This window comes from Muntiacus reevesi, chromosome X (assembly GCF_963930625.1).
Source record: "Muntiacus reevesi chromosome X, mMunRee1.1, whole genome shotgun sequence".
Taxonomy (NCBI): domain Eukaryota; kingdom Metazoa; phylum Chordata; class Mammalia; order Artiodactyla; family Cervidae; genus Muntiacus; species Muntiacus reevesi.
The window spans coordinates 118,539,855-118,559,749 of NC_089271.1; the positions used below are offsets into that span (position 1 = coordinate 118,539,855).

At 40.2% G+C, this 19,895-nt stretch overlaps 1 protein-coding gene across 2 annotated transcripts; it reads left to right on the plus strand.

The window, feature by feature from the left end:
- The first annotated feature begins 6,886 nt into the window (after positions 1–6,886).
- LOC136154238 (chromobox protein homolog 3-like) lies at positions 6,887–7,360 on the plus strand. 2 transcript variants are annotated; one of them, XM_065916509.1, is made up of 2 exons: positions 6,887–7,052; positions 7,126–7,265. In XM_065916509.1, exons 1-2 carry the CDS (start codon positions 6,887–6,889, stop codon positions 7,263–7,265), a joined length of 306 nt encoding a protein of 101 aa, XP_065772581.1. The 2 variants fall into 2 exon arrangements, with proteins under 2 accessions (XP_065772581.1, XP_065772580.1); XM_065916508.1 differs by having other exon boundaries at positions 6,887–7,360.
- Positions 7,361–19,895: the final 12,535 nt, after the last annotated feature.

A 19,895-nucleotide genomic window follows, 5' to 3' on the forward strand; every position in this document is an offset into this window, starting at 1 on the left:
AAGAGCATATGCACCCACTTAACCATTTATGACGTCCATCCTACCAGCTCCAGCTATTTTTCAGCACTCTCCCAGACTACTACAACAGTTTCCTAACTGATCTACCTGTCATCAGTCTCATCCCCTTTGAATCTTTCCTTGAAACTGCCCCAGATAAATATTTCTGTATCACAAACTTGCCAACACCACTCCCATCCTTAAATCCTGATTGCCTATAGGATGAAGTTTCTTGACATGTCTTATCAGGATCACCACGTTTTGACCCCTCCCTAAGAAAGCCTTCCTCAGTGACCAATGCAAAGAAATAGAGGAAAACAACAGAATGGGAAAGACTAGAGATCTCTTCAAGAAAATTAGAGATACCAAGGGAACATTTCATGCAAAGATGGGCTCAATAAAGGACAGAAATGGTAGGGACCTAACAGAAGCAGAAGATATTAAGAAGAGGTGACAAGAATACACAGAACTGTACAAAAAAGATCTTCACAACCCAGATAATCATGATGGTGTGACCACTCACCTAGAGCCAGACATCCTGGAATGTGAAACCAAGTGGGCCTTAGAAAGCATCACTATGAACAAAGCTAGTGGAGGTGATAGAATTTCAGTTGAGCTATTTCAAATCCTGAAAGATGATGCTGTGAAAGTGCTGCACTCAATATGCCAGCCAATTTGGAAAACTCAGCAGTGGCCACAGGACTGGAAAAGGTCAGTTTGCATTCCAATCCCAAAGAAAGGCAATCCCAAAGAATGCTCAAACGACCGCACAATTGCACTCATCTCACACGCTAGTAAAGTGATGCTTAAAATTCTCCAAGCCAGGCTTCAGCAATACGTGAACTGTGAACTTCCAGATGTTCAAGCTGGTTTTAGAAAAGGCAGAGCAACCAGAGATCAAATTGCCAACATCCGCTGGATCATTGAAAAAGCAAGAGAGCTCCAGAAAAACATTTATTTCTGCTTTATTGACTACACCAAAGCCTTTGACTGTGTGGATCACCATAAACTGTGGAAAATTCTGAAAGAGATGGGAATACCAGACCACCTGACTTGCCTCTTGAGAAACCTGTATGCAGGTCAGGAAGCAACAGTTAGAACTGGACATGAAACAGCAGACTGGTTCCAAATAGGGAAAAGAGTACATCAAGGCTGTATATTGTCACCCTGCTTTTTTAACTTCTATGCAGAGTACATCATGAGAAACACTGGGCTGGATGAAGCACAAGCTGGAATCAAGATTGCCAGGAGAAATGTCAATAACCTCAGATATGCAGATGACACCACGCTTATGGCAGAAAGTGAAGAAGAACTAAAGAGCCTCTTGAGGAAACTGAAAGAGAAGAGTGAAAAAGTTGGCTTAAAGTTTAAGCCAACTAAGATCATGGCATCCGGTCCCATCACTTCATGGTAAATAGATGGGGAAACAGTGAAAACAGTGGTTGATTTTATTTTTCTGGGCTCCAAAATCACTGCAGATGGTGACTGCAGCCATGAAATTAAAAGACGCTTACTCCTTGGAAGGAAAGTTATGACCAACCCAGGCAGCATATTAAAAAGCAGACATTACTTTGTCAACAAAGGTCCATCTAGTCAAAGCTATGGTTTTTCAGTAGTCATGTATGGATGTGAGAGTTGGACTATAAAGAAAACTGAGTGCCGAAGAATTGATGCTTTTGAATTGTGGTGTTGGAGAAGACTCTTGAGAATCCCTTGGACTGCAAGGAGATCCAACCAGTCCATCCTAAAGGAAATCAGTCCTGGGTGTTCATTGGTAGAATTGATGTTGAAGCTGAAACTCCAATATTTTGGCCACCTGATACGAAGAGCTGACTCATTTGAGAAGACCCTGATGTTGGGAAGGATTGAAGGCAGGAGGAGAAGGGGACAACAGAGGATGATATGGTTGGATGGCATCACTGACTCAATGGATATGGGTTTCGGTGGACCTTGGGAGTTGGTGATGGACAGGGAGGCCTGGCGTGCTGCAGTCCATGGGGTCGCAAAGAGTCTGACACGACTGAGCAACTGAACTGAACTGAACTGAACTGAATAGCTCACATATTTATTGAGCACATACTATGTGACAGTAGTGTACTAAATGCTTTATGAGCATCATTTAAATTTAGACTTCACTTGGTATCAATTTCAAGTCCTAAGAAGTATGATTATACTGTAATTTTACAGATGGGAAGACTGAACCATAGAATCCTTAACCTCCTTGTCCAATGTCACAAGACCTTGGTAGAGTTGGAAATTGAACCCAGATCTTCCTGATGCCAAAGCTCACGGCCACAACCCACACATCTATATTTCCTGGTGCTTCACTTACTGCTAAATCCGCCCCCTCTTCACTCTTGGAGAAGGAAATAGCAACCCACTCCTATATTCTTGCCTGGAGAATTCTATGGACAGAGAAGCCTGCTGGGCTAAAGTCCATGGGTTCGGACACAACTGAGCGACTAACACTTTCACAACACCAAGCTGCCTTGTTTTTTCTTATACCCTAATGCCTTGTGTCCTTGCCCACACTGTCAGATAGGTAGCTTTTTGTCTTCCCACTGGATCGTAAAATTCTTTCAATCAGAAACCATTGTCTTATGCACCTTCAGATTTATATTAGTTATTTGTTGTCACACAACAACATTACCACAAGCATAGCAGATTAAAGGAACAAACACATGTATTATCGCAAAGTTTCTGTGGACCAGGATTCTAGGTACAGCTGAGCTGGATCTTCTGGTTGAAGTCTCATAGGACTGGAATCAAGGTGTCAGCTGGAATTTCTGTTTTACCTTAGGTGGGACTGGGAAAGGATTTGCTTCCAAGCTCATATGGTGGTTGAGAGAATTCAGACTTTTGTAGGCTGCCAGACTAAGTGTCTCAGTTTGTTGGTTTTTTTGGTTTTGTTTTGTTCTGTTTTCAAGGTCACCAATATTTTAATATGATTATTTTAAAGAATCTCAATTAATGCCAAAAATTCATGGTGAATAAAATAAGAAAATTTTCAATAAAAACAAGATCTCAGAGTGCTATGCCAAGCCATATTGGAGACTAAGGCAAAAGGAAAAATGTGCACCCCAATATTCATGTTTTCATGTCTATTTAGTGTTTAATTACAATAAAGGGTATGGAAGAATACCTTCTACACATATGATTTTTCCAGAACATCAGAGTAGTTAAGAAATATTTACAAAATGAAAAGTATTATTTTAACTTTAAATATTTTATTTATGCCAATCCCAGAATTTGTTATCATTTTACTTTCCTGGACTGAATGGAAGCAAACTCATTGATAACATTTTCATTAAAGCCATTAACCAGTTTTAAAATACATAAAACCGGATGTAATACAGATTTTCCCTTTTGAGTCATGCTCTAGTATGGCTCAGCACTGCACTGGCTGGGTTAATAACCTAAAAAACCAGCCTCAAACATCATAAGGGCTCTGTAAATGGGAGTAGAACATTCAATAATATATACACTTTCAGCTCTCCTTCCCTGCTCCTTTGACTTGTAGTTTCTCTTTTCTGTTTGTTATAGGTTGTCAGCCAGGAGATGACCCTCAGGTCCTTCTCCATAAGGCAGCCCAGAAGATGGCAGCTTTCTTCTTCAGAGTCAGCAGCAGGAAGCATCTCTTTTAGCAAGGCAGGCATTAGAATCTTGATTACTGATAATCAGTAATCACGTATCCATAATCACACATTCTGTCGCCTTTGCTGTATCCTATTTGCTAGAAGCAGGCACAGACCCTGCCAACACTTGAAAGGAGGGAGTCACACAATGGTGTGAACACCAGGAGCTGGAGTTCATGGTAACCACAATATCTCACCATCTAGATTTAGAGCTGCCATATCACACAATTTCCTGGAGTTTTGCATTATGACAATCTTTTATTAAGTGCTCTGTAAATATTCATTGTCTGAAAGCACAAATAAACCAAAATTAGACAATTTCTGGTACAGAATTAATTGGATGTAACATTATAGAAAGAGTTTCAACATGGGAATCCAGAGTGTCATCAATCTGGGTCTCAGTTTCTTCATCTGTTATATGGGTGACTTTTTCACTCTCCTCTTTCACTACTGATCTTTCCAGTAGTCTTGTACAGATGTGAGAGCTGAAGCTGAGCATCGAAGAATTGATGCTTTTGAAATGTGGCCCTGGAGAAGACTCTTGAGAGTTCCTTGGACTGCAAGGAGATCAAACCAATCAATCCTAAAGGAAATCAACCCTGAATGTTCATTGGAAGGACTGATGCTGAAGCTGAAGCTCCAATACTTTGGCCACCTGATGTAAAGAGCCAACTCACTGGAAAAGACCCTGAGAGGGCAGGAGAAGAAGGGGACAACAGAGGATGAGATGGTTGGATGGCATCACCAACTCAATTGACATGAGATTGAGCAAACTCTGGGAGATAGTGGAGGACACAGGATTTAGTGGAGGACACAGGAGATAGTGAAGGACAGAGGAGCCTGGCGTGCAGCAGTCCACGAGGTCGGAAAGAATTGAATACAACCTAGCAATTGAACAGCAACAACAAAAATGTGTGGCAAAACCCAGCTGATCTCTGAGGTCTTTTTCATCTTTAAAATTCCAAAGGTCTAGAACATCTGTATTTTCTCTCTTTATTTATCTCTAATTTCTACATGACACAATAATAGCTAATATAGAATTGACTTGTGCTAGGTATTGTTCTAAATGATTTGTGTTCCACACTCTCACAACACTTTGGGGTAGGTCCTTTTATTTTTCCCCATTAAACAGATGAGGCAGCTAACATCAGAGGGTTAAGTAACATCAGTCTGGCCCTAGAATCTATGTAGTGACCACTAAGCAGTACCATCTTTCTAAAAGACAGAGACAGATCGGAGAGTAAAGGAGAGGAAACTCATTTTCAGGGCTTGGCTGGTTGTATTTAAGATTTCCTTTTCTTTCAAGTTTCAAATCTGAGGTTTCAACACCACAAGTCTAGGGAAAGGAAGACTAGACAATTGCGGCAGCTCTTTCTTATACCTGGAATCTCCCCAGAGCATGAAAGGCGTATTGGTAGAGCCAAAGCTCAGCTCAGCCAGCCAGGAGCAGTGGGAGGGAGAAGACTGAAAAGCTCCAACAGGGAATTAGAAAACTCAATGCAGAATCCCTCCTCCCTCTCCTGCTCCAGGCAGTGACTGGCGGCACCCGGATCCCTATGGCCATTCTTTATCTGCTTTGGCTGGACAATGCCCCATCCATGTTTGGAATTTCCAAGTAGAAAGACAAATAAGTAGGGGTCAGGCTGGTGTGGATGGTGGGAGGGAGCTGGATAAGAAAGGCGATGAAGCAGAACATACCCAAGAGTGACAGTTCTTATTCATTAAATTATCAACTCCCTGACAGAACAGACTGAGTTGCAGTAAATCCTTCTTAGGCCTGAACTGGACTGGCTTAGTCCTGACACTTTGCTCTATAAGTCATTCTTTTATTTCTCTACCAGGTATAATCCTATATCAAAGAGCAAGGTGAATTCTGCCTTTTTATTACTTTCCTGTGAAGTGGTGGTTTCTGGTGCCGGGGAATATCTAGGGCTAAATCATGCATTGTGATCTCTCAACCCCTTTCTATCTAAATTAAATAGAAAGTTAGAAGTATGGCAAGTTGCCTACTTTGTTCTACCCTTGGAGACTACATTTTAGCTTTTATGGAACAGAATCAACAATTTAATGGAGAGAAATAAAAATTTATGTCTTTAATGATCACCTTGGAGAAAATGAAAACTCTGTCAATCTCCTTGACCCAGCATGCAGACACAAAAGGGGATGTGTGACGAAAGCTTCCTTTGCAAGACCCCCTGGGTATGGAGTGGGCTCTGGGACTCTGGGGCCCCACCGCCTTTGAGTTAGCAACTGTGCCTGGACAAATAATTCCAGAGATGCAAGGTAACTTGCTGCAGTGCTTCCAATCATGCTGCCTGCTTTTTCTTCTCACATCAGAATAACTTGCAGAGATTTCAATTTAATGTTGTCATTCAGTTGCTAAGTCGTGGCTGACTCTTTGTGACCCCATGGACTGCAGCACACCAGGCTTCCTTGTCCTTCACTATCTCCCCGACTTTGCTCAAACTCATTTGCTAAATTTAATGGGGGGAAAGAAAATACAGTAGAAATTCCTTCTGTTTGGGTAAGTTGTTAGGAGGTTTTAATGATAGAGAATTCAGAAAGTTCAACCTAGTCTAACAGTTAAGTAACATTATAAGGATGTGGACTCTCAAGCTAGACTGTCTGGGTTCAAGTCTGGAAGCTCCTGTTTGCTAGCTGTGCAACTGTTGGCAAGTCACTCAACCTCTCTGTTCTTCAGTTTTCTCATCTGTACTATGAAGATAACAATGGTATCTGTATTCACAGGGTTTTTATAAAGTTTAAGTGAGTGAAAATTTGTTGTGTTTAGAATTGTGCCTGGCAGATAGTGATCATTAAGTGAAAGAAAGTGAAGTCGCTCAGTCGTGTCCGACTCTTTGCGACCCCATGGACTGTAGCCTACCATGTTCCTCCATCCAAGGGATTTTCCAGGCAAGAATACTGGAGTGGGTTGCATTTCCTTCTCCAGGAGATCTTCTCGACCCAGGGATTGAACCCGGTGTCCTACATTGTGGGCAGACGCTTTACCGTCTGAGCCACCAGTGATCTACACTGAAATGTAGGTATTGTTATTCCAATTATTGATATGGAAACTGAATCTCAGACAGGTTTACAGGAGTATGTTTCAGATCATTTTCAAAATCAAATATATGCCCTCCGCCTCGGATGTGACCGGAGCTTGAGGCGTGCAGGGCCGGAGGAGACTCTGCAGACCTGGGACCCAGGGCAACTCAGAGGCTGTGACTAATAGCTCTTCAAGTCTGCAACAAAAAATGGCCTCCAATAAAACTATGTTGCAAAAAATGGGAAAGAAACAAAATGGAAAGAGTAAAACAGTTGAAGAGGCAGAACCTGAAGAATTTGTAGTAGAAAAAGTACTGGACCACCGTGTAGTGAATGGGAAGGTGGAGTATTTCCTGAAGTGGAAGGGATTTACAGATGCAGACAAGACTTCGGAAACTGAAGAAAATTTAGATTGTCCAGAGTTAATTGAAGTATTTCTTAATTGTCAAAAAGCTGGTAAAGAAAAAGATGAAACAAAAAGAAAATCTTTGTCTGACAGTGAATCTGATGATAGCAAATCAAAGAAGAAAAGAGATGCTGCTGATAAATCAAGAGGTTTTACCAGAGGTCTTGATGCAGAAAAAATAATTGGTGCCACAGACAGCAGTGGGGAATTACTGTTTCTCATGAAACAGAAAGATTCCGATGAGGCGAACTTGGTGCTGCCAAAGAGGCAAACTTGAAGTGTCCTCAAATTGTAATTGCTTTTTATTAAGCATTCTTATCCAGAAGATGAGGCTCAATAATTGTTTGCATCGTTTCTTATATATATTTATATATGTATATAAAATGTAGGTCTTGGTTTTTTTATTTATTAGTGTGAAGAAATAACTACATTTTAATGAAAATCAAGTTTGATATGTTCATTTTGAAGTAGTATTGGGGAAGTTACATTTTTTTTTTTTTATCTGTAGCACTGGTTAATTAGAACAAATAAAAGCTTTCTGTAGTTGCTTCCTTCAGCAGAAAAGAATTTGATACTAGGTTATATTATTTTCTCAGCGTTAGAGAACAACCTTTCTAAATGTTGGGGGAAATCTCCATAATCATTACTCAATCAGAATTTAGAATTTGCATTAACTCGTATATGCCTAAGGCCCATTCTAAGTTTCTTGTATTTGTATAAAATACAAATGTAAATGGTTTGGGAGGATTTTTTTTGTTGTGGTTTTTGTTTTGCTAAATATATTTAAACAACAGCCTTTCATAACTGTGGATAAGCAAGCCCATGTTTCTGGAATTCCATCATGTTAAGCAATATAAGAAATTCCTTCAACTTAAATTGAATACTTAAGTCTTAAACTTTCAAATTAAATAATTTTGTAATTAATTAGACAAATTAAGCAATTTAAATTGGGTAATTTTTTAAAGCATCCCTGGTGATGGACAAGGAGGCCTGGCGTGCTGCGATTCATGGGGTCACAAAGAGTCGGACACGACTGAGCGATTGAACTGAACTGAACTGATCAGAATCTGCATACTTATCTGCATAAATGCAGTTTTATATGCAGAAACCCTGGAAGGAAAATTTTTATCGCTAATAACAACCTCCCCAACCAAGTGAAAAAAATAGAAAAATTCTGGTATGTTTTAATCAGCAAAGCAAAACTTAGTTAAATGGACACTTGATGATTCCTTTTGGTGAACCATTGTTTTACAAGAAATTAAAGTCTCTGTGCTATATTTAGGAAAGATTGTGATATACGGGATGTCTCAGATTTATTCATGGAAATCTAATCAGATAATTTTAAGATATTGGCAATTTGCGATCTACAGGAATAAATGAGTGAACAAACTTTTCTAATCTATGCTTGACCTGCATGTTTTTTCAGACTTCACCCCAACCTATTCCTTACATGAAGGCTCAATTTTCTCAGTATTTTGGGTTACTAGTTCAGCAGATGCCAAGAAAAACAATACCTTTGTAGTAATCAGAATGTTATTCAACTGTATGTTGTTTACTTTATTGTAAATACTGGTGAACAGTGGTCAATAAATAGTTTTATATTCCTTTTTAAAAATAATCAAATATGCTTCGTGCAAAAGTGAAGATTTCTAATAATTAGTGATGCTGAGAAGGAAGTTCAAAAGGGAACGGATGTAGATATATATTTATATACATATATGATTCATTTTGCTGTGCAGCAGAAACTAACACAACATTGTAAAGCAACAATACTCAAGTGAAGACCTCTTCCATTACTCCCCAGTAGTTTTCTCTTTGTAGTCCCATGGGATTTTGCTCCCCACTTCCTTGGAGGATGTGGACCTTGAACAAACTTCTCCTGATACCAGCCTTTGCATCTTCCCTAGAGCAGTGAGTGCAGGGGCCTCCAGCACTGTTAGGGGAAGCACACTGATTGAAACCGCCCACCCTGGCCAGGCACCATAGTAACCATTCGCATGAGTTGTTTTATGACAGGAGGTCCTGATAAGGAATACGGAACTTATAAGACCACCACCAACCGGAAGTGTTTGGGAAAGGTCGAAAGGAGACACTGCGTGTCCGTCCACTTCTCAGAATCCCTCTCGCTAGCATCCATCTTGACTGAGCAATGCGTGCACCACCAAGAAAGACTCTGAATTAGAATGATTGGCCAAAGACCACCCGGAAACTAATCCCATCACCATAAAACCCGAGACTGCAAGCCAAGCGCAGGGCAGTTCTCCTGGGTTCCCTTACCCTCCTGCTCTCCACCCGGGTGCCCATCCCAATAAAATCTCTTGTTTTGTCAGCACATGTGTCTCCTCAGACAATTCATTTCTGAGTGTTAGACAAGAGTCCAGTTTCGGGCCCTGGAAGGGGGTACCCCTTCCTGCAACAAATGGCGACTCTGGTGGGGACATCTTCTTCACTGAGACTGACATCCTGACCACTCTGGGTACTCAGGGGCCAGCTTGCCTGCCAATGGACCAGACCCAGCAGCCGCAACTGGGACCCTTTTGTCCCTGGTCTCCTCCTGACGCAGACAACTGGCCAGAGTGTCCTGACCAGTAAGGAACAAGAGACTTTATTGACCTCTCTCCCCTTCCCTCTCTCTTTCCTCTCCTTAACCCTTCCTATCCTTCCCATTTTTCTAGTCCCCCGGTCCTGGATGCAGGAATCTGGTTGAAGGGCCTCAGCTTGAGCTGAGGATTGGAGACTGATCACCTCCTCTTGGCAGAGAACTTGAATTCTGGTTTTGATTTCTGATAGGGCCATGTTCCAGTCCTCCCTTATCTGGAGGCCCAGGGAAAAGTCCCGTAATGCCCGGGTATCTGCAGGTGGCAGGAGATGTCTGTAAGGCCCCACCTTTTGCCCCTGTCTCCTGCCTCCTCCCCCTTCTTCTTTCAACCTGGCTTCCTTTCCTTCCTTTGAAATCTTTGAAGACATCTGAAGTTCTGTGTCTCTATAGAAGGTTTCCTGAGAGACTGTATTCTTGTATTTAAGGGAGTGTCTGATGTGCCAGGTTTATATATGTGTGTTTTAACTCTGTGTTCTGTGTTGTGATTTTTGATGGCCATTTTGCTTTGTCTGGCCACCATTTGGTTTAGACCTGCCACCATTTTGCTAGAACTTGATTTTCTTTCCCTGTGCCTTGAGACCAGGGCTCTCAGGAACACTTACCTAGACCATCTCTAACTCCTGAGACTGAGGGAAAAAGGGAAAAGGCCTTTGAAATTTTTATTTATTTCAACTTTTTTTATAAACTAGTAAATTTCATATTGTAATATCTAATTCATGACTAAACTTAGAAAATGAAGCTAGATTTTGCACTGTGTCTGTCTAAATATGTCTTGTTATGTCTTTGTCTCTGGGTAATATTTTCTAGGTTAATTTGTAAATGAGCTCTATTGAATTGGCTTAAAGAAAGGTAAGCACTTACAAATCAAACAATTTTAAATTAAACAATAAATTCCAAGTTCATGTGAACTGGGAAATATTCAATATTAAATACCTGATATTAATGTTTGTTTGTTGACCTATCTAATATAGACATGTCTTAGAGTAATTAATATCAAGTAGAATATTTTCACTGTACCTAGGTTTAATATAAGTTAAATATTATATCTGTTACAAGTTTGTCAACAATGAAATTACCTCGAGTGAAGAAACTTCTAAAAACAATGTAAATGAGATATTATTATTATTATTCTTTAGGAATATCTGTCTAAAATAGTCTCTCAAGATTGGCATAACTTGAATTTCTAAGGGTTGTGCTAAGTGTGCTAAGGGTTGGAAGTCTATTGAATAGTTAGGTCATTTCCAAATAAAATAAGATTTTGAAACATTTACTACTAAACACTGATATCCTTTTACAGAAAAACTAAAGAGATTTGGGACTATAAATGAATAATGTTTGGTGCCATCCTAAAATGTTCTAAGAAAGCAAGGGTTTTAGAAATTATCACTGGTATTTATGCTCACCAATCTATAAAGTGCTAATATAAAAGTTAGCTCTTGGTTGCTAAAGGAAAGTAGGAAGTGTGTTTTCAGTAAAAAAAAAGGGGGGGGGAGTATGAAAAAGTACTAAGAAGAGTTATGCTGATCAGGATTTTCTAAAATTGGATTACAATTAGTTAGATAAATGGATTTTGTTAGGAATGACAGCCATAAGAAAACTGGTTAGAGCCAACTAGGTCCAAGATGGTGGAGCTGACTTTCACTTGACCTTGAATCTTGGTATTTACACCCATTGTGACATATCAACAAGTTAAATGATACACCCATCAGTTCAGTTCAGTTCAGTTCAGTTCAGTCGCTCAATACACCCATCAACATTGACTAAATCTGACCAAATGTTCTAAACGCTTTTAATTGATCTTTTCGATAAAACTTCCTAAATTGAATTCTTTTGAAGTTCCTTTGACCTCTAGCTAACTTTGGGGTGCTTCAGAGGGCCCCTGAAACATCCCAAAGAGAGATATTAAACTGTGTTTATTTGGTTGGTTAAATTACATGAAAAAGATTGTCAAATGAGTAATAAAGCTGCTCATGTTATAATGTATGGTAAAATTACTAATACAGATATCTAGAAATTATATGGAGTTCTTAACATTTTGATATGTCCTGGTATTCTAATGAAACCTGATGACGTCACGAAAGTTAACAAAGGACTGAATGAACCAGCGAATATGCTTATAACTTTTATGGTTTCTATCTGAAAAATTACAGGTTTGAATCTTGTTTTTTCAGGGAGTAGGGAAAACCTTCTTCTCAAACTAATTATGAAAATAATTTGGTAAAATTATATGTTATAAACAAAGCAATTATATTTTCTCTGTATCTGACTCCTCCAGAAATTTGAAACGCTTAGGTTTCCAGTAAGTTTATCAAATGAGCTAGGAAGATTATCTCACTAACAGGTACAAAAATCTCAAGGAATTTTTGAGACCTTAAAAAGGGAAGAATTCACCTAGATTTTTTAGGCAAAATCTGTGATAAGCCTTTGGTGTGAGTTTCCCAGCCCTGTTTTATTTTAAAATTTCAGTCTGAGATTCTATAAATGTTTCAGCAAAATAAAAAATAACTATGATCAATTATAGTTATATAAATCATCAGACCAAAATTAGTGAGAACACACCTATTTTGCAAACAAGCTAGCCTTAATTTGGTTATATTTGATAAAAATGAGGGTAATTTTGGGGAGAAAAAGATGTTTCAATAAATGTTAAATCCCAGTTTGTTAATGGAGGTCTACCAATGGAGGTAGTAAGACTCATTTCTTGGATAGTTCTTTGCTGTTATGTGATATTAATGTAAAATTTAATTGAATTCCTAAAGAACACCTTAAGTTTGTTTCTGAAGCTTATCTCAGTAATCTATCTTTGGATGAAGATCAGATGCCTCATGACCTGCAACCAGGACTGGAAAAAGACATAATCTAAGGAATTGTCTCCAACCTAGATGGAAGGACTTTTTTATCAGGAGAAACTACACTACACCAGGATGAGAAGACAATGACATCAGAGGTAGACAGCTTGCCCAAGATGCTGGACCTGATTTGTATGATCATTTATAATGTTTTCTTGACTTCTGAGACCTTTGCATATAAATCAAATGCTTTTCTATCATAGGCCTGATCCTATGCTAGTTTTAGAAATCAATCCAATTGTTGGGTTTGTGGCCAATTACCTGTGTCTAGTTCTGGGTTACCTTAGTAAATTTCTCTACTACAAGGCTCTAACTGGTTGACCTTGAGAAAAATTACTTAAAAAAATAAAATTATAGTCATATTCAGGTCACTGTGATATTACTAGATGGGATCTCCTCACCGAGCCAATTAATAATGCCTGCTCTGACTCTGGCCATAAATTTGAGCTTTTTTCTATTACTCGAGCTCAATCAGAGCAACAAGAAAAGTTTCAGCAAAGGAGGAAAAAATCTCCCACAATTGTGGGATGGATTTATATAGATAACACCGGGCTATGGTAATTTAGGTTTAAAGTTTCCCCTGTGTTGGAAACAATTAAATCATACTAAGGATAATCAATCTAGTAACACTAGACTTAGAGACGGTGGTGCCAATATATAATTTCCCTGGAAGATAAAGATTCTACAGAGTAGACTAAGTCAGATGACCTGAGATATACTGGGCTACATCTAATGGAAGCTCTTAAGTCTTACTTGTGACTTTACTAATACTGCTGGCTATGTTATTTGTATTTCACCTGTTTTACAAAATTGCTGTTTCTTACACTGCTAAATGTGTGTCTGAGGCCTCTAATAGAGATCGATGATGGTAACAGTGTAACTCTAGATATGGGAAGAAGCAACAAGAAGGAATGTTTTCCTGGACCAAGAGGCTAGTGAGACAGATGGTCCAGAGAATTTTGGATACTGTTTTATGGCCTAGTCCAGTAACAGCACATTGAGTGGCCTGTCAACAAAAATCTTTGCCAAACCTGAGAATGGACATTCTCAGCACCATGGGATAAAATGGTCATGAAATGCCCCCCTCAAAATCATGGTCAAGTTTATGAGCAAAAACGGGCTCTGCCAACTGAAGACTGACACTTGCCATCTACATCTACAAAGATTTAATCATGGCCACTGCAACTGCTGACTTTCAATGGCCTTGAAAGGAGTTCAGGGTGAAAATCAGGAATGAGGCACTCCGTGCTCTGAGAAAAACTGTCAGAACAGGCCTTCAGATAGTTAGATCTTTTCAGGAGAAGATTTTTTTTTTTTTCAGGAGAAGATTTTATGAGTCCCAATTCTTGCATCTTCTCATACCTAGAGAAACACTGACGTCATTAATGGTGACATCTGCTTTGGCTATTAAGGAAAATTTTACAATTAAAAGTCAAAATGGAGTAGCTATAGTTCAGACATCCTGGGAAATAACTAGGTGACATTATGGGTGTAATTTCAGATTAGACGTTGTATTGCTAAACACTTGAGTTTTCTGAGTCATGTCAGGCTTAGATGCCACCATTCTCAAAACGATGTCTGCTGGAAGCTAGTAACTGCAACCTTACTTTTTATAAAACTAGGCAACTGGCTACCTGGCTACAAGTCTCCCCGAAGTGCCAGGTCCAGACTGGGTTTCAGGACTATCCTTCTAAAAAGAAATGAGATTTATTTTGTCTATTAAAATTCCAGTTATCCCTCCTCCAGCTACTAATTGGGTCTGTTACAACAAAACGGCAGACCAAGGGATTGAGATTTTAATTATACAAGGCTCAGATCTAGGACTTGGAACTCAGGAATACTTCCAATTCAGTGTCTATTCTCCAAGCTGAGGCAGTCCTATGCCCCATTTTGACAGGAAGTTATCACAGTCATAGCTTCCCTGTTCCCTAAATTAAAACTGAGCAGGACTTTGGCGCTCTGGAATACAGATCTGTTCTCCATTTCTTTTCTGTAGAAATAAGGCTTTAGCCTCCTTGACCTTCCGTGAGTTCCAAAGGGTGGATTCAAACAATTGCTAATCAGGGAAGGGAGTGGATATAGAAACAGAGGAGAAACAATCAAACGGTGGTATAGCCTTGAGACAGGGTCCTGGTTCCTACTCAAAGAAATATGCATAACAATGTCTTTGAGTTCTACAGAATTGGAGCCCCCACCCAGGTGGAAGATGGTAACTTCAGATTAAACACAAGATTCCTGGAGCACAGCTCTGTTGCTTCACCACCAACCAATCAAAAAAAAAAAGGTCACAAACCCTGCAGCCTCACCCCAAATGTTGCCTCCTGTTTCTGGGGACCAGTGATGACCATCCTGTTAGGTCTCCTGTTTGGCCCCTGTCTATTTCATCCCTGAGAGGAGCCAACAGTTTCAAACTAAATTGCTGTTATTACAAGGGTGAAAGCTGGTTTCAGATGTGGAACACCCCAACTTAGATCAGGTAGAGAGAGACTTCTGCTCTGCTAGGTAGGCCTACACCCAGGCACAGCAGGAAGAAGTTACAGAAGAGAGACCTCCGCCCCAATTCCCAAGAAGCATCTTGAGTATGAAGTCTCTCAGGGGGGAGTTATTAGGGGAAGCACACTGATTGAAACCACCCACCCTGGCCAGGCACCGTAGTAACCATTTGCATGAGTTGTTTTATGACAGGAGATCCTGATAAGGAATACGGAACTAATAAGTCACCACCAGCCGGAAGAGTTCGGGAAAGGTCGAAAGGAGACACCGCCTGTCCATCCACTTCCCAGAATCCCTCTTGCTAGCATCCATCTTGGCTGAGCGATGCGTGCGCCACCAGGAAGGACTCTGAGTCAGAATGATTGGCCAAAGACCACCCGGTAACTAATCCCATCACCATAAAACCCGAGACTGCGAGCCACACGGCAGAGCAGTTCTCCTGGGTTCCCTTACCCTCTTGCTCTCCACCCGGGTGCCTTTCCAATAAAATCTTTTGCTTTGTCAGCATGTGTCTCCTCGGACAATTCACTTCCGAGTGTTAGACAACAGCCCAGTTTCGGGCCCTGGAAGGGGTCCGCCTTCCTGCAACAGCACCACATAGCTCAGTATAAAGGAGTCTCTGGTTTTGTCACTTCTCGTCTTAAGACTGCTTCTGGAAAGCTGTAAGTTACCATAGTAGGCACACATGAATGAATCGACCATATTCTCATTCATTCTATAAAAGAACTTGGGCTGCTGACTCTGTTCTGAGTTCCTCCCAGAGAAACCACATTGTCTTCTTCAAGCAGGCTGTGCTGTGCATAGTTGCCTAGCTGTGTCCGACTCTTTGTGGACCCCATGGACTGTAGCCCACCAGGTTCCTCTGTCCATGGGGATTCTCCAAGGCAAGAATACTGGAGTGGGTTGCCATGCCCTCCTCCAGGGGATCTTCCCAACCCAGGCATCGAACCCAAGTCTCCTGCACTGCAGGTGAATTCTTTACCATCTGAGCCAACAGGGAAGTCCCTTCCTCAAGCATATTATGTTTAATTACAACCTCGTTGTAGACTTTACAAATTTTGCTAGCCAGCTTGATATTCAGCAACCTATATAATCCTAGGTGCTGCTCCTCACTCCCAACTATCCAACTAGACCTATGAATACTTACTTCCCTCAGATGTTACCAGTTGGGATCCCTACTCTGGGCCCTGGATTTTATGGAATTTTTCTGGGGCTTCCACCTCTCCTAAGGGCATAATAGTGTTGTGCGGCCACTCTTTGGGTAGCAAGAGCATAGTGGACCTAGCAGGGATTTTGGGGTCGGACATACCTGAATTTTAAGACCAAGTTGACATGTTTAATAGCTGTGGATAGTTGGGCAAGTTCACCTAATCTTTCTGAACCTCAGTTTCCTCATATAGAGACTGGAGACAATAAAACCAACCTCAAAGTGTTGCAAAAATTAAATGAGGTGATGAATATAAAATATTCAAAATGTCACCCGGCACCCAGACCCTTAGGGAAATTTGAACTCCTATTTGTTCTAAGTTTCGAGAATCACAAACTACACATTTTAATGAACAGCATTATGATTTCTCCCTGGAGTTCCTTAAAATCCTTGGATGGTTATTGCCTGGTCCCATTCCCCTTGATTGATCTACATTGATATAGTTTGTAAATTAGGATCAGAACATCTTATGCACTTAACGTATTCTAATCTGGTACATCTATGTGATCTGATTCAAAATCCAGTATACAGGGGAAAGGAGAAGGAAAGCAGCAAAGGGGAAAGTAAAAAACACATTTTCTGGACTGTGGTAGATATGTTTCCAAAGCTTGCTGCTACGTTATCTACCATCCCACATGCCCTTTTGCAGTGTGGTCTTTCCATCCCTCCCATTGACAGTTGAATTTTGACTAGCCTGGTGACCTGTCTTGACCAATAGAATGTGGCGGACATGATGGTTGCATCTTGAGTGATCTTCAGTTTCTGTCTTCTTGTATGGAATACTTCTTGGAACCCAGCCATCATACTGTGAGAAAGCCCACGAAGGCTCATAGAGAGACTGACATGAAGGGAAACCATGGCCCTCAACAAACAACCTCACCTGAGCTCCCAGCCAGGAGCCAGCATGAATTGCCAGTCTTGTGAAGAAGGTAATTTTAGAATCTCCAGCAATTCCAGAGTCCTAGTCAATACCACATGAAGTAGAACCATCGATCAATCCACACAAAAAATAACAAATGGATGCTGTTTTAAGCTCTGATGTTTTAGAGGTGTTTGTTATACAGCAATAAAGCATCTGACACTGAAACATTTAGTAATCATATTGTGTCCGTGTACTTTGTTTGCTGTGCTGTGCTTAGTCGCTCAGTCATGTGTAACTCTTTATGACCCTATAGCCTGCCAGGCTCTTCTGTCCACGGGAATTCTCCAGGCAAGAATACTGGAATGGGTTGCCACTTCCTTCTCCAGGGGATCTTCCCTACACAGGGATCGAACCCACATCTAGCTGGCAGGCAGATTCTTTAGCACTGAGCCACTTGGGAAGCCCTTTTGGATTGTTCATCACTGATAAAAAAAATCTTCCTGCTAATAGAGGTGGGAATCATTGAGCTCCCTGTGAGACATTCATACAGAGGGACAGAGACCTTCTGGAGGACAATGTATATCTTTTTGTGCCATGACTTTGGATGCTGCAATTGATTTTCCTTAACTTTGCATCAAAATGTTATTTCTTGCTCTGTTTTGGGTACAGACAGGAATCTGAGACCTATCAAAGAAGCATGCGTACAAAAATCCTAATATAAATGGCATGTGTGAAGCATAATTCTTCATTTATTCGTTCAAAAGTCATTGCTTCCAACTGGTTACAGGCACTGCTTTTACATGCCAAACAGGTTCTTCCTCTCTCAAAGCTCAAGTGCTTTATTGGTGTGAAAATTCTAAAACTTTAATATACCATAGTAAGACTAGAGATTTCTTTCTTGTTTCACCATTATGGGAGGTCTCAGCTCCTGGTTTCATTGGTTTGAATCTATGATTGTACAAATGTAATCTGGCATCTTGTACAGTTAAGTAAGGCCTTCAACAATATGCTCAATTAGAAATCATTATTTGGCATTGAACCCTGTGATGACCTAGATGGAAGGCCCTCTCCTTAGCAACAGCATTTACTTGGCAAATGCTCTCATTCTGTATCTAGCCACTAAGACGCATGAAGGGAAATGGAAACTATTTTGTAGACCGACCCTAAATGACAACCTTCTCTCAGAAAACAATCTTAATCACCAATTATTGTTCAGTTCATTGTGTTTAGATAGGAAAAGTATCTGATCAGAGGTAGCCAGAATTTTCAATTGCTGTTAACAAATTTTGAATAAGAGCAAATTGGTTTTCAAGGCAAAGGAGCAAATGTTCAGTTGATCCATTGTTGCAAATAAATAATTAGAAAATTGGACTAGAAAGTAAAGGGTCCTCAGTGAAAAGCCACTTGAAAACTGACTCTATTCACTGCAAGCCCTGGGCTCAACTATTTCTTCACTTGACCCCTCTAACCTACTTTTTTTTCGTCTAAAGGATATTTACCCCAAATGAAAGTGTTCAAAGAATATTCATAGATAAAGAAAGCCTGTGATGCAGGCCACTGCATCCCAATTTCATTTAAATTATAATTCATTATTTTTTCCTATACTAATTCAAGAACTCATTGTTCATTATTCTTTCATCATTCTGTGATTAGAACAACTTGTATCTGTCCCTTGTACATTGGCCAGATAATGAAATAATCATTTGTGCATCTACACAGTATTTTACACTTATTGTTCACAGTCGAATTCACTCTGTAAAGCCATTTTATCATTCTCTAACAAGGCGGGGAATCTCTAAAGCATCTGAATTTATTTATTTGACAAATATTTATTGGGTACCTACTATGTGCCAGGTATTGGAACAACAGGCAAGAATCCTCATCCTCTTGGAACTTACAAGCTAGAGAGGAGAAACAAGAAGTAAATAAATAAGTAAAGCACATGGTGTCTAAGAGGGTTAAAAAGTGCTATAGAAAAGATAAATAGAGACCGGATGAAGAGTGTTTGGCAGGAAACGTGTGTAATTTGCAGTAAGATTATTGAGGAACGCCTATTGATAAAACAGTTTAAACAAAGACGAGAAGGATGTGAGGGAGGTGATAAACTATGTGGATACTTGACAAAAGCTTTCCAGGCAAAGAGAATAACAAATGCAAAGGCCCTGAGGCAAGAAGAAGCTTAGATGTGCTTGAGGAAAAATAAAGAAATCCTTTGTATGGAATGCAGTGAGGAAGAAGGGTAGGAAATAAGGTAATGGAGGAGAAGGATGTTGTTCAGGAGTGCTTTGCCCTTTAGATGAGGAATAAATTCTATAGCTGGTTATAATCTTACATTTTAACAGGATCGCTGTTTGCTATCTTGAGAACTGACCACAGGGCAGTAGCATCAAGAAGAGGAATTAGGAAGCTACTGGAGTAATCTAGGTGAGATGTGATGATAGCTTGGGTCAAGGTGGTAGCAGTGGATAGCAATGAGAAGTGATGGCATTCTGTAGATATTTTGTAGGTAGGAACTGCAGGATTTGCTATCAGATTGTATGGGGGGCGTGAGAGAAAGAGAAAGCAAGGACTCCAAGATTTTAGCCTGAGCTACTGTTAAGTACCGAGTTGCTGTTTACTAAGACAGAAAGATTGATGGAGGAGCTAGTTGCACTGAATGAAGTTCATTTTGGACCTGTTAAGAGTGAGGTTGTGGGAGGGGGGATCGGGATGGGGAATACATGGGGAATCTATGGCTAATTCAAGTCAATGTATGACAAAAACCACTACAATATTGTAAAGTAATTAGCCTCCAACTAATTA

What these genes read in the sequence shown, in the direction of transcription:
- LOC136154238 (XM_065916508.1), top strand. Translation starts at nt 6,887, where the DNA reads ATGGCCTCCAATAAAACTATGTTGCAAAAAATGGGAAAGAAACAAAAT.